Source organism: Thamnophis sirtalis, unplaced genomic scaffold (genome assembly GCF_051295495.1).
Source record: "Thamnophis sirtalis isolate CommonGarterSnake01/CBP01778 unplaced genomic scaffold, rThaSir2_p1.2 scaffold_9, whole genome shotgun sequence".
Lineage (NCBI taxonomy): Eukaryota > Metazoa > Chordata > Lepidosauria > Squamata > Natricidae > Thamnophis > Thamnophis sirtalis.
Genome location: NW_028261389.1, coordinates 54,040,802 through 54,055,559, shown reverse-complemented (window position 1 = coordinate 54,055,559; position 14,758 = coordinate 54,040,802). Strand labels below are relative to the sequence as shown.

At 38.6% G+C, this 14,758-nt stretch overlaps 1 protein-coding gene across 4 annotated transcripts in view; it reads left to right on the top strand.

Annotated features, from left to right (window-relative positions):
- Window positions 1-14,758, top strand: part of DOCK4 (dedicator of cytokinesis 4) — a 345,383-nt gene that overhangs the window by 77,060 nt on the left and 253,565 nt on the right. For all 4 annotated transcript variants that reach the window (XM_087723617.1, XM_087723614.1, XM_087723616.1 and 1 more), the window contains exons 2-3: window positions 12,275-12,358; window positions 14,456-14,496. In XM_087723617.1, the coding sequence (XP_087579743.1) occupies window positions 12,275-12,358; window positions 14,456-14,496 (125 nt within the window). The remainder of the gene's footprint in view (window positions 1-12,274; window positions 12,359-14,455; window positions 14,497-14,758) is intronic.

Below are 14,758 nucleotides of genomic sequence, written 5' to 3'. Positions count from 1 at the left end.
GCTTCATGGCTGAGGAGAAACAAATTCTAAGACTTTCGAAGTTTTCTAAGTAGAGTGGATTACAAATACCTGGAATTATCATTGAAATTAAAGAGTTGACTATGTGGTTTAAGAAGACATGGGGATCACATAGGATTATAAATGTTGTCTGATAACTGCTTAAGAGGCAAAAGAAGAAATTTTTTTTTTTTAAAAAAAAAGACTTTTTGGAGAACTTGGATGGAGTAAATTGACCTGTTGAGGATTATAAAGAACTATGCATATTTTGCATCCTGATGAATAATTTTGGACTGAGTAAACTGTTTCAATATTGGCTTTTTGGTGTTATAGATAACTGTGATTTTGGGACTTTGGTAGATTATTGAGTAACTTTTTGGTTCATCAAAATAAGGCAAAACGTTTCAACAGGGAAAAATAAGTGTATTTCAAAAAGAAATATTATTGATGTTTCAAAGTATTCATGAAACTATAATGAATCACAGGGAGATAAAGGATCTGATACATGATATAGTTGTGAGACCAGAAAATGTTCAGCAAATGACACTGTAAAATGAACAAGAAACTCAGGAAATAGAGGAGAAAATAGGAAAAAAAACAGGAAAGGACAGAGCAGATGAAACAGCAGATGAAACAAGAAGAAGAAAGATAGTAAAAACTTATGAAACAGATCAGAGAGATTATACATTAAGAGATCAAAAAATAGAACTGGATAAACAGAAAGACATTCCTGAAGTGAGGATAGAGGCACTGATAGGCATATTGGAGGTCTGGCAGCAAGAGATGTAGAGACAGAGGAAATATTTAGATCAAATATGAATCTCAAGGGAGGAGTATGGGAAACATGCCAAAAAATCAACAAGAATTGAAATATTAAAACAGGCAAGAGATGATGGATAAAAATAGAATACCTCCTAAAATAAGATTTGTTCTATTAAGAATTAGAATAGAGGTAGAAACTAGAAAGGGGGAAAATACCATATTACTATGCATATTCCTATATAATATTTTAAAATTAATATATAGATGTAAAGATCAGAAGTTAAAAGATGATTTTATTTTGTATATTTAAATAATATTATGGTTATTAGTATTGTGTATTAAAATATTGAATAATTAAATGATTAAGGATTATATGCCGTATTGTTCAGAGTATAAGGCACACCTTTTTACATCCAAAAAGAGGATGAAAATCTGGATGCATTTTATACTCTGAATGTAGCTCCACCCACCTGGTCCGCATGTCACATTTTCGGGTGGTTCCAGATCGCAGGGATCCTCACTTCCACATAGAGTCTGATTCCCGAAGCAGCCCAGGGAATTGCATTGAAAGCCTTTTGAAGGCCCCCTCAGGAGCCACCAAGTGCTTCCCGCCCCTCTGACACCTACAGAGCCTCCTCCCACTGCAGACGTACTTCTCTTTTCTCCTGGCCAGATCCGCCATCTAAAATGTGTGGCTCATGGAGATGCCATACTGTTCATATATTCAATACTTATGTATCTTAAAAAATGTATATATATCTCGGCATCCTTCAGTCTCAAAAGACTATGGTATCATTCTCTGGAAAGAGGTCCTAAAGCAGCATCTGATGTGGTTAAAAAGGCCAATTCAAGAATGGCAATCCCTTCCACACTGAGGGCAGATACATTATGTCCCCTGCCCAGCCCTCAGATTTTGCTGGTTGCAGGACTGCCTCTTTGCCTCAGCCTGCCGAACAAGTATCTCTTCGAATTGGAGAAGGGCATGCTGTGTCTTTAGCCTCCAAGCTGAACGATCAGAGGTCAAGGTTTCCCAGCTGTTAATGTCCATTCCCAAGCCCTTTAGATCCCTTTTGCAGATTTCCTTATATCGCAGCTGTGGTCTCCTTCTGGGGCACTTTCCCTGCACTAATTCTCCATACAGGAGAACTTTCGGAATCCAACCTCCCTCCCTTTCTCTTCCTCCCTCCCTTTCTCTTTCTCTCCCCCCACTCCCTCTCTCCCCCCTGGGGGTGAAGGAACCCATGAACTGGTGCTGGGTGGTGGGAATCTGACACCCAGGAGCAGCACACCAATGATCAGCTGGTCGGCGGAGAGTAAAAAACCAGCTGGCAGGCACAGATGCGGGGGAATCACAACACTGGCAGCTCTGCTAGAAAAGCAACTGACATCCAGGAGGTGAGAGCTTGTGTCTCTCTTAGGGTCACTGGTCTCCTTTCTTAGCATATGTTAATAACAATCTTATTATTATGTTTAATATTGACTAAAATGAAATGAAATGAATTTCTTATGTTTCTTCTTTGAATACATTCCTTCTTTTTTCTAAAATAGGTATGTATCAGTGTACAGACATTCCTATGTAAGGGCATTCATAAACAGAGATTATGTGGTGACCCATGAGAGTAAAAAAGAGGGTGCAATGGCTCAGAGGTTAAAGATGCTTAGCTTGTCATCTAGAAAGCTGACAGCCTATAGTAGGGGTGTCAAACACAAGGCCTGTGGGCTGGATCTGGTCCGTGATGTGGTCAGATCTGGCCCACGGCCATCCTGGAAAATGTAAGTGGCTGACCTGTGTGGCTTTGGCCCAATGCGAAGAGGAAACATTGGGCCAGATTGGCTTTGGCCCGGTCTACCCAATGCAAAGAGGAGACATGCCAGCAGTTTGGGAGGTGACATCAAGCTGGCCACACCCACTCAGTCGGTCACACTCAGTGAGTGGCATCAAGTTGGCCACCCCCACCCAGTTGGCCATGCCCACCCATCCCCCTCAAGGTCAACTACACCCCTGATGCGGCCTTCAATGAAATTGAATTTGACACCCCAGCCTTTAGTCATGTTAGCCACATGACCACAGAAATCTTGGCTAAGAAACAAAGATGGCCATCGCTCCTGACACAACTGGACAGGGGAAAACTTTATCTTTGCGGAAATGAAAATATAGAACTTTTTTTAATAGAGTATGTAGAATTAATATTGGATAAAGTAAGATGATAGGTTATAATACTTTATAAATTTTACAGTGCTTTGAGTTTGGGGGGGGGCAACTGCTTGAGAGAATGTTGGGATGCCTATTTAATATCAGTTTCACACCCAGGATCCTGGTAAAAGAAATATCTGTCTCAATTGTGGCAAATAAATGCTACATTCATGTTTCTGTGAGCTCCAAAGCAGTATTTTGCTTTCGAAAGGGACTAAAATCCTGTTCAATCAGATAGTCTTCAATTAAAGATTGTAGAAATCTAAGTCACATAAGTCTCCTGTTATCATTGTATATTTCTCTTTATTGTCAGAATGAGTTCTATCTGTGAAAGGGCTTGGTAAGGAGGTTGATTGGCATAGGCTACAAGGCTGTACTTTCATCCCCCCCCTTTTTTTTTTGGAAAGGGCACTCTCTAGTTTTGCAATCCATGAATTCTGTGAGGCAAACAAGATGGAATAATTTTTGAAACTTGTCATCTGAATCTGGGTCTTCTAAATTGATAGGCGGTAGTGTTCCTTAGGGTTAGGGTGTACTATATTAATTCCTTATGGTAATGCAAGTGACCTGGGTTCAGGACTAGAAAGCATTTTGACTGATCTTACAATGGGAAAGAGAATCATAGATTTATTGCACAGTACTAATGAATTACACATTGTTTAATTTCTTTGTCTTTTTTAAAAAAGATACTGCTTATTGCATAATAATCACGGGCTCTTCTGATTAAATATATAGGCCATGGAATATTCATAACCTCTACTTTCCTTAGCAGATCAACAGTTGGTTTGATACCCCAGCGTCTTTTAATTCTCTGAAAGTCACGTTTGGATAAACTGTAGAATGAAACCTGCTGTGTTTAATGGAAGTGAACCTAGGAAAACTTTCTCACTGATGAGCTTCATCAACATGCCTGCAGGCTCCAGAGGCTCTTGGATTGTTGAGGGATGCAGAGAAAGTTGCTGTTATCCTGTGGCTTGAACAAATAAAAAAATATATTTGCCTTTCACAGCCTCAGCAGGACAAAATGCTGAGATAATCAGCAGCCTTTTCAAGTAAAACTGAAAACATCTTTTTTCCTCTTTTGATTAAAGTAATATACCAGGCAGAGTCAGAATTTTGATTGGCAAAATTTTACATTTTAGAAAGTTGTGATATTGGTGAAGCTTGCTTAATGATGCCAAAGTTGTATCTATTTCATTGGCTTTACGTTGGAAACAAAAGGCTAATGCTCAGCAGAGTTCAAAAGAAAACTCTAGGCTTATAGCTATTGACACATTATAGCTATTTTTCTCAACATTTACCAAAATGGTAACAAAGAGGTTGGATTGCTTTATAGATTTTCATTCGACATAGGTGATAAGCAAGCTGGTTGCTGATTCTGCGGTTAGTCCATACACATAAGGGACAAATTTTGGGGGAAGTTCCATTACTATATATTGTAATTATATAGTATTTTACATAGATTGTATAAAACAATAAAGTCTCCTTGAGATAATGAGTCCAAATAGTTTTCTAAGCAACAATATGAAGTAGGTTTGCCATAAAATCTTCTCTAATTTTTTGCCTTCTCATTCTAGTTTATCGCCTTGTGTTTTGTAGACATTTCCTCATCTAAATACTACTAGCAATAACTGATTTTGTTTAACTTTTGGCTCAGTTCTTTTTAGGGTCAATCAGGTGCGACTACATGCTGAGACATAGATTGTAGAAAAGAAGGGAAAAAGACCTAGAAATATTATATATTTTAATTAGTGGTTCCCAACCTGTCAGATTCACCATCTGGTCCTGCCATTCTGTTGGAAGGGAGGGGGGGGTGGCATGCTTTAGATGCTTTCACTTTTGCCTGGATGCTTGGGAATTAGGGAGGGGGTTGTCTTTGGAGACAGAGCAGACACAATTCAATGGATTCAAGAGTCTTACTTTCCTGGGGGACCAACTGGGACAGGTCATTTGGATGCCAGAAGCTGATACCATGCAGGGTGGTTTTTCCATAGATCGGAAGTGATCATCCACTAAGACTTCAAGGTTCCCCTCACAGTTACTGTTTTGGAGCCAGATTTCACCTAATCTGTACTTGTACCTCTGGTTTTTTCGGCCCAGATGTTTGCTTTTCTCCACCTTAAATTTCATTTTGTAGGATAGGGCTCATTGTTCAAGTCTGTCAAGAACTTTTTGGATCCCGAGCTTGTCTTCTGGGGTGTTGGCTATTCCTGCCCACTTAGTGTCATCTGCAAATTTGATGACTTCTCCTTCTTTTCCTTTGTCTAAGTTATTTATGAAGATTTTGAACAGTACTGGGCCTAACCTTGTGGTACCCCACTGCTTACTTCCTTCCATATGGATGTGGTACCATTAAGGACTACTTGTTGAGTATGGTTTGTCAGCCAGTTACAAATCCATCTGGTGGTGATACTGTCTATTCCACATTTCTCTAGTTTACCAAGAAGTAGGTTATGGTCTTCTTTATCAAAGGCTTGCTGAAGTTTAAATATACTATGTCCACAGCATATTGCTGGTCTACTAAATTAGTCACTTTGTCAAAGAATGAAATAAGATTGGTTTGACATGATATGTTTTTAACAAACCCGTGCTGGCTACTAGTTACAACTTTGTTTCTAGATGTTCACAGATCTGTTTTTTATTATTTTTTTCAGTATCTTCCTAGGTATTGATGTTAGACTGATTGGTCTGTAGTTTCCTGGGTCTGTTTTTTTCTTTTTTTGAAAATGGGAACCACATCAGTTCTTTTCCAATCCTCTGGTAGGTCTCCTGTGTGCTGCTTGGAGAATCCAAGCATGGGTTATCTTCTGTCTATTTGGCCAGAGATGTCTTGATACTCAAGTTGTTATCAATAGAGATTTTTTGCTATTTCAAATGTTTTATTCATTTTCATTTTCAATTTTGTACATTCACTTATATACTGAATATTTGCAATAATAATAATATAAAAAAATAAAACAAACCTAAACACAACTCATCATCCAACATATAAACCCAACCTGTCGCTTTCATCCTCCATACACCCCTTCTTCTCCCCCTCCAACTTTCCTTTCTCCCTCTGACAATCACCCCTCCTACTTCCCTTTCCCCTCCTATCTTCCTTTCTCGCCTTCCTCACCCTCCTTCCCCTCTCATCCTCCTTACATTCCCCTCTTCCTCCCTCCTTACTTCTCCCTCTTCTTTTCCTCTACTTCTCACTTTGGTGCATTTCTCTATTCATTAATCTATTCAGTTACTAAAAATTGCGCTAAAAAGAAAAGAGAAGGGAAAAAAAAATAAAAAGAAAAAAAGAGAAAAATAAAAAGAAAAGATAAGGAACAACAGTATACAAGTGTATTCTTCTTATTCTATATATTGAGACTATATCTCCACCCACCCACCCACCCCCAATGAACCCCCCTCCCTAATCCCCTCCGACTTCCCAGGTCCCACACCCGGCACAGTTCACTACCATTCACCTTCTAGAATATCTTATAGTCAAATAGATTAACAATAATAATGAAAATAAAATAAAAAGAACACTCCGAAAAAGAAAAAAAATAAAAAAAATAAAAAAATAAAAAAAATAAAAATCTTTTTGCATTATGCTCAGCCTCCCATCATTATTAAAATTTAAACAGTATAGATCATTCCATTTATATTTTATCTTCGTCCCTTGCTTCTTTGATATTTACCCCCATCTTCCTGTAGACTCTCCAAATAGCCTTTCTTAACCTTATATTCAGATAATAGTTTATACAAAAATCAATTTACCTTCTAATACAGAGCAGTCTAATCATACTTTCGCTACTCTTCTTCCTACCCCTCGTTTCTCATCTCCATTCCTCCCAAGCCAAAATTCCATAAGATTAGGATCTCGCTCTTCACTTTAAAATCCTGAGCTTTTTATGTTATACTTCAAGCATGTAAATCCGTAAAATGTGTGCCCAAAATCCATACCACTTCATTCAGTCCCAAGATCCCTTCATCAATATCCCGCTCCACCTTCACTTCTGCCCCACTCCTCCCGACTCCATTCATCCCAAACCGCAATTCAAATAAATCTTGGTCTCCACTTTCCTCACACCAGAAAACAATTCATGCGCAGTTTGGATTAAAATTCAAATAAGTCTTATAAAGATCCCATACAATATCTGTCCAAAATAAGCGATGCTTCTTTCCGTTCCTCATCGGTACACAGCTTTACCATTTCATACCAAACAGGAATCCTAAAATTTTAATCAATCCAAGAGTTTAAAAAGTATTTTAAAGACATCGCTGGATCTTTATTCTTTACTCTTCTGCCCTTCCGGAAAGAGAAGGCAACCCTCTGCCTTATAACCACGTGTCCCGCTGCTTTGAAGATATGGCTAAATCCTCAGTTTCCGCTCTTCTGCCTCTCCGGTAGGGGGAGAACAACTCCCTCCGTCTTGTAACCAAGTGAATTGCTGCTTGTCTTTCCTTCACCTTGTCTTTCCGCATTTCCGAGTGAGTCAGGAAGTCTCACCTTCAGAGTTTTATAATAAAAGTCCCGAGCTTCCGAAACAGAATTGAGACGAAATCTTTGATTCTCGAATGTAACTGTGATTCCAACTGGAGCTTCCCATTTATACTGTATTTGGTGGTTTCTAAGCTCTTTGGTTAAAAAAGTATAATCTCTCCTTGCTTGCAGCATCTGGAGTGGTATTTCTTTAAAGACAAACAAATCCTGCCCATCGATTCGCAGCCTGTTGTTGTAAAACTTTTGGATGATCGTATTTCTGGATTCTTTTGTGAAAAAGTATATAATTATGTCTCTTGGAAGCTGTCGCTGTTCTGCTACACACGAATTCTGGCGATAGATTTTTCGAATATTCCAATCAAAATTGAATCCCGGACTTCCCACCGCTTGACTGAAAGCTTCTACAAACGTCTGTTTCAAGTTCTCTCCTTTCTTTTCGGGCAGTCCTCTGACTCTTATTGCAAACGCCTTTCTGTTGTAATTTGTCATTATAAGTTGTGTTTGAGTATCTCTAATCTCTTGTTGTAATGCTTGAATGTTGGAAGTCAAATTAAAATTAGCCTCCTCCAAAGTTTCCAGTTTAGTCTCCATTTCTTTGGTATAATCTGTCAAAGTAGACATAGCTTCAAACATATCCATCTTTATTTGGGCAATCTTGGTCTCTATTTTGTCGCATAAGTCCAGCACAAATTCTTTGATTTCTTGTTTAAAATCATTGAATATTTGAAAAAGAAGCTCCTGTGTTAAGGAATCTCCAGTAGGGGGTGTGGGAGGCAAGGGCAGCGATTTTATAACAAGTTCTTTAAGCACATGCGAAGGGGAGTGTTTTGCCTGCTTAGACCTGGGAGCCATTATAGGTAAAAGCTGAGAATAAACAGATAAACAGTATCTTCACCTGCTCAGTTCTCAATAAGTTATTTGTAGATTTTGCTTGTTAATGAGGAGCAGTCTCCGGGAAGATAGAGCCAGTTATTTACGTCATCTATTAATCACCAACACAGTAAAAACGCCATTTTGTAGCACGATTGAACAAAGAAGCCTCAAAGGAAAACGAGGCTGGTGTTTAAGATAGTTATAAAAAAAGGAACATCTCAGGAGTAGAACCCTCTCGTGTTAGTCTTAAGTAGCTTTAAGCAGCTTATCATTGTCCTGAGGGGGGGATCCCCTGTCTAGGGCTGCAAAAAAAAAAAGCAGCTGAGAAGAACTGGCTGGAGATAAGAGCTCAGTTACGCTGGATCTTTTCTCCGTTCGCAGCCCCCCAAAAAAGAAAAGGGGCTGTGAACTACGAATAAATCCTAGCACCTGAGCTTCTGCCTGCTCCTTTCTGCCAAAAAGGGGGTGATATCTATTGATCTTAATTAGATATACAGACCAGAACTCTGAGAGGAGCTCCGTTGAGCTCCTTCGGTGACAGGCTCCGCCCCCAGAAGTCATCAATAGAGATTTTTTGATATTAATTGTGAATCTGCTTATTCGTTGGCATAGGGAGACACATCTATTAACAGCAACGTCTTGAAATACTTATTTTGCATTCACTTTTTTCGCCGCATAGAAATGTTTGATTGAAAGGCTGCTAACTGAAAATTAAAAACAAAAAAACCTTACTTATATTAGAAGTGGGTGATATTACAGGAGGGGGGGTTGTTGGGAAGGGTTCTATAATATACATATTTTGTTCATCTCATAACTGAGAGGAACCAGGATTTTTAAAGCTGTCACTGATCTTGCATGCTATCCACTCCATTTTCCATTGTGAGAGAACAGCTGGTATTCTAAAGGCAATTGGTCATCTAGCTGGGTCTTGAAATAGCATTGCTCTTCCTTGATTGGGTTGATAATTCTCCATGTACATCTGAAATTCCACAGCTGCTTCCTCCTTATTGGAATCTTGCTTTCTCATGTAAATGTAATGGTTTTTTATTTTTTCTCACCTATGGACTTGTTTAATTGAACATTTTACTTTTACTTAACTCAGTTTCTATCGTTTTCTCTACTTTGGGTTTATGGAATATACTATAAACTTTTATCCAAATGTTAATGAATTTATTGTCTTATTTACCAATTAAATGTATTTTCACATTTTTATCATTTCCTTTCCTAATTTGGTATTTGGTATTTGTTTATTATTTATAGGCCGCCCTTTTCCCTGAGGGGACTCAGGGCGGCTTACAATTTATGGGGAGGGGAATACAGGACAAGACATAAGACAATACATAAGTAAAAATAAAACACAACATTCATTCATCATTCGGGTGGGGACGGATTAGAATCTTTATCCCCAGGCCTGACGGGATAGCCAGGTCTTGAGGGCTGTGCAGAAGGTCTGGACGGTGGTGAGGGTGCGAATCTCCATGGGGAGATCGTTCCAAAGAGTCGGAGCTACTACTGAAAAGGCTCTCCTCCGCGTAGTTGCCAGTCGACACTGACTGGCAGATGGAACTCGGAGGAGGCCTAATCTGTGTGATCTAATAGGTCGTAGGGAGGTAATTGGCAGGAGGCGGTCTCTCAAGTACTAATCATTAAACCATGCGTGTTAATTCAGTGTGATATATTGATTTGTGTAAAGAAAGAGAGAACTGGGCTCTCTTCTCTCCCCTCAAAATTTGGAATTTTATCCAGAAGTGCCTACTGTTGGAAGGAATATCTATCTGGTTCACTTCCAAGTTGGGATCATAGCTTGGTTATGTAGGGATCATAGCTGACTCTATAGGCAAAAGAAGAAATGCAAATCCTATGTGTTTATCTGAGCTAATCTGGTCAACCTCTGGCTTATTGTTTATTTGAGCTCCCAGGTGAAGTTTGGACTGCTCTGGGGTGGTGCAATGAAGAGACTTGTATTCTGAAAGTGTGTTGGGCAATTCCTATTGTGCCTAATGGCTTTCGTCCTGTATTGGATCTTGGGTGAGGGCTGTTTATAATCCTACCATTTGCCTTTGTTTCAAAATATCCTGTCTTGAATGGATTACAAAATCTGCATTTCTAAAAAGTGACCTCCTCAGTTTCTGCTTGGGGCAGGGAAACTGGGGGTGGTTTCTGCCTCCCTTAAGATTTTTTATTACTCCTTTAGGGGAAATATTTTATCTTGTCTTTTTAATATTTCCCAAAATATTTCATTCTCCTAGGGGGGGGATTACCACACTACCATGATGAGTGAGAAATAACCTTGGATAATTGATATACAATAGGAAGGCATCAAGTCCAGCACTCTAGTTTTCTATCTCATGCTGGAAAGTACAGTTGTTACCACCTACAGATTGTCTAACTTCTTCAAAACTAATCTGTTGTCTTCAGGTATGCCACTTTATCGTGTAATTCGCTTAGCTTGCTCATAGAGTTCAGCACAAACATAATGTCTGAATGTGCATAATTTTTGTTAGTTACCTTTCACAAGTTCAATGATGCTTGTATGTTGTTGAAATCTCAGATGAAGCCATACGCTAGTTAATTCAAATTAAAAGAAATCATCAAGAGTACATAGTAAAAGATAGCCGGAAGTCTTCAAGACTGATTACCCTCTCTATACTACACTACCTCCTTTGAGCTTTTGGAAATGGCTACAACTGCAGCCGTACATTCTATGAATATATTCCGATCTGCCGGCTCATTTTGCTACCTTTATGTTGACCACTGATAGGTGGCTTCCAGCTCTGTATCTAAAGGCCTTGGCTATCAGAAAGCCCACTTCTATCTGAAGAGTTATTCAGTCTAAATTCAGATTAATGCCAATCAAAGATAAGAGTACCAATTACTTCAAGTGGCTTATCACTAGACAATTAGATGGAATGATTCAAACAAGTGGGATGAGGTTGGAAGAAATGTCCATCTGGGTTCAGTCCCAAGTTGGAAGAAAGACACTGGAAGTCTGATTGGTTGTCAGGCTCCCATGTGACCGGTAACTTTGCAGGGGTAACTTTGTAGTGTCTTGAGTCCCAGGCTTGGTTGAGTGATGTAAGCTTTGGTTGCTGGGTGATGTAATCTCCCCAGGTGCCCCATGGTGAGTTCTGTTGCTAGATGGGTAGAGATGATCTTACCTTTGCTGGATCTTGGGCGAGGGCATTTGCTTATTAATTGACCTATCTATCTCTTTATCTCTTAAGTGCTGGCATCTGCTGTGGGCTACTGGGGAGGGTGGGGCTATTAACAGTGAGTCTGCTTCCTGCCTAAAAAAAAAGTGTTTCTCCATTTCTCATCCAAGGAAATATAATATTCTGCCTTTTAAATATTTCCTAGAATATTCCATTCTTCTAGGAGAGGAGTGGGTGCTAATTTCCTACAATGTGGAAAGAAGCATCCCTTTAAAATTAAAATTAAAATTATGTAGTCCTTTATCACTTTGAATAGTTCTGAAAGAAGTAGGCAAAAATCTCCAATATTTAATATTAAACTACACCATCAATATTTCAGTAATGGTTAGTGTTGGGGAAAAAGAATGGAAGGGAAGGGGAGAAAAGTAGCATCAAAATTAACATCAAAATTCCTGTTCATAATGTTTTTATGTATATTTTTCATTTTGTCATTTGTATGTTGATTTTTTATTTCTTTGTATTCTTTAAACTTATGCAATATAATTAAAAATCTATTTTGTGAACCATAAATTATTTTCTTGCTGAATTTCCCCCCCAATGCTTTTAAACAAACTGTCCTTTTTTAATATAAAAAAAGGATTTTAAAAGAAGGCTGTTACTGTTTCTATTAATCCAGTGATGTGACATTTCAGTGCAAATTGAGGTGGGAAGATTTCATTAATTGCTTTTGCTTACAATAGCACACTGCTAAATATCAAATATGTGGTTTTTCTTTTCTTAAAAATATGGTTAAATGAAATTTAATATCTTTTCTAGTAATTGCGAGTTTTCGAGGAACACTCCCTCATGGTTTATCACTGGAGATTGGAGACACTGTTCAAATACTAGAAAAATGTGATGGTAAGTGTTGAAAAAGCAAGCAACTGTCATTTGACAAGAGACTTCAAAATCAACTCACCTAATTATGCTAAAGTAAATATAAATGTTTGCTAAAGTTGAAAACTTATTTAATAAGAATAAAAGCCAAATTAAATTTTGTATGAGCAAAAGATTATTGAAATAATAGATGCTTGAATAACAGTAAAAATTATCCAGTCTGAAATGTCTCAAAATAATCTATCCAGTTTGTTGCTGTAAAAAGATAGCTCTAATTGCAAAGAAATAATTATTCTGTATATAGTAATATATTTTTATTCTAACAATAACTATAGATTAAGATCTGATTGGAGTATACATTACTTCTTTATAATGAACTGTTAAATTCTTTCCTCAAAAAGATTAGTTTATATATTTTGAATTAAGTTCATAAGATTGTGTTAGATTGAGTGTTATTGTATGAAGGTACATATATTTGTACGATGTAATGAGATATAGCAGGGATATCAAACACAAGACCCGTCGGTCAGATTTGGCCTGTGGGGTAAAAAGATCTGGCTTGCGGGCCTGCCCTGGGAACAGCGAAGGACAAATCCACAGTGCCTCTGCCAGCAAAAATGAAGTTCAGCAAGACTATACGAAGCCATCCCGGGCTCCATTTTCGGTCACGATGTCCTCCTGTAGCCCTCTGCCAGCTCTGTTTTTGCTGGCAGAGGGCTGCAGGAAGCCATCATGGCCCTAAATGGAACCTCGATGAGTGATGGTGAGCTGGCCATGCTCCTGGCCATTCCCCCGGCTCCCTGATGTCAAACACAACCCTGATGCGGCCCTCAATGAAATCAAGTGTGATGCCACTGAGATATAGTGTAGAAAATAGAGCACTGTAGAAATGGCACAATACTCTGGAGTTCTTTTGTAAGATTTTGCTAAGTCTTTGTCACATGCATTCAAAGCAGGGGTGGGTTCCTGCCAGTTCTAACCTCTTCTATAGAAGAGGTTCCACAAATCTACAGTGCCGTTTAGAACCGGTTCCAGCTCCCTCCCCCCGCCGGTCCGCACATCATCAAGATGAAGAGCTAGAGGAGGAATTCTGGGAGTTGAAGTCCACAAGCTGTCAGGTTTGAACACCCCTGGGGTTTTTTTCTCAAGGGTTAGGGGTGCAAGGGTCTTGTAACTTGACAGCTTTAAGACTTGCACACTTCAATGCCAGAGTTCCTGAGCCAACATGACTGGAGGAGGAATTTTGGGAGTTGAAGTCCACAAGTCTTAAAGCTTGAACACCCTGGGTTTTTTTTTTCTCTAAAGGGTTCGAGGTCCAAGGGTCTTGTAACTTGACAGCTTTAAGACCTGCGTGCTTCAAATGCCAGAGTTTCTGAGCCAACATTTTGGTTGCTAAGCAAGAGCGTTGTTAAGTGAGTTTCATCACATTTTACAAGTTGGCCATGCCCACCCAGTCACATGACTGCCAAGCCACTCCCACCCAGTCACATGGCTGGCAAGCCACTCCCACCCAGTCACATGGCCGGCAAGCTACTTCCACCCGGTCACATGGCTGGCAAGCCACTCCCACAAAGCAGGCCACATCTATAGAAGAGGTTCTAAAAAAATTTGAAACCCACCACTGATTCAAAGACAGCTAGGAGCAGCTTCTGAAGCAGAGACGCAAGTGTGTTATCATGTGTAAATGATTACCTCAAGATTCATTAGAACAGTTTTTAAATTTGAGCATATTTTCTTTCCAAAACTGTTAACATGGAATTAAAGCGATTAAAAGGGCTAAAAAAAATTTTCAAACTATTAAACTGTCAAACTGTAACTTCTTAAACCTGCATAGTTCTTTATATAGAAATGCTATTGAATGATATGAATCTTATCTGCTTGTAACTGATGATACAGTAGTAGTATTCTATAAATACCCTTGTCCATTTTTGTTATTTGGGGAAGATACATACAGGTAAATTTTCATATTAAATATATATGGAACTATAGATTTTTACAGTTGTATTTTTGTTGTACTTTTCTTTTGATAAACTGATTTTTAGTTGGAAACTGTCCAGAGATATTTGGAAGCCAGGCACTCTATACATAAAGTAAAATGAAATATAAAATATTTCTTTTCAGACTGGTACAGAGGATTTGCCTTAAAAAATCCAAAGCTCAAGGTAAATTAATTTTTGTTTCTAAATTAAAATGTGTGTGAAAACTTGAGGTATTCATATAAAAGTAAAAGTACATAGTTTCTTGAGCAGTCATACAACATGTATGCCAAGTGGGAATAATGTTTAAGTCTGGAATAATTACTTGACAAGAGCTAAAGGTAAACTATAGTTCGCTATGGACTATGCTAAGATGCACTAAGAAAAACATAACTCTGCATGTGTCTCTCAACTCCATTGTTGCAATACTTAGAAAACATGCACCCCA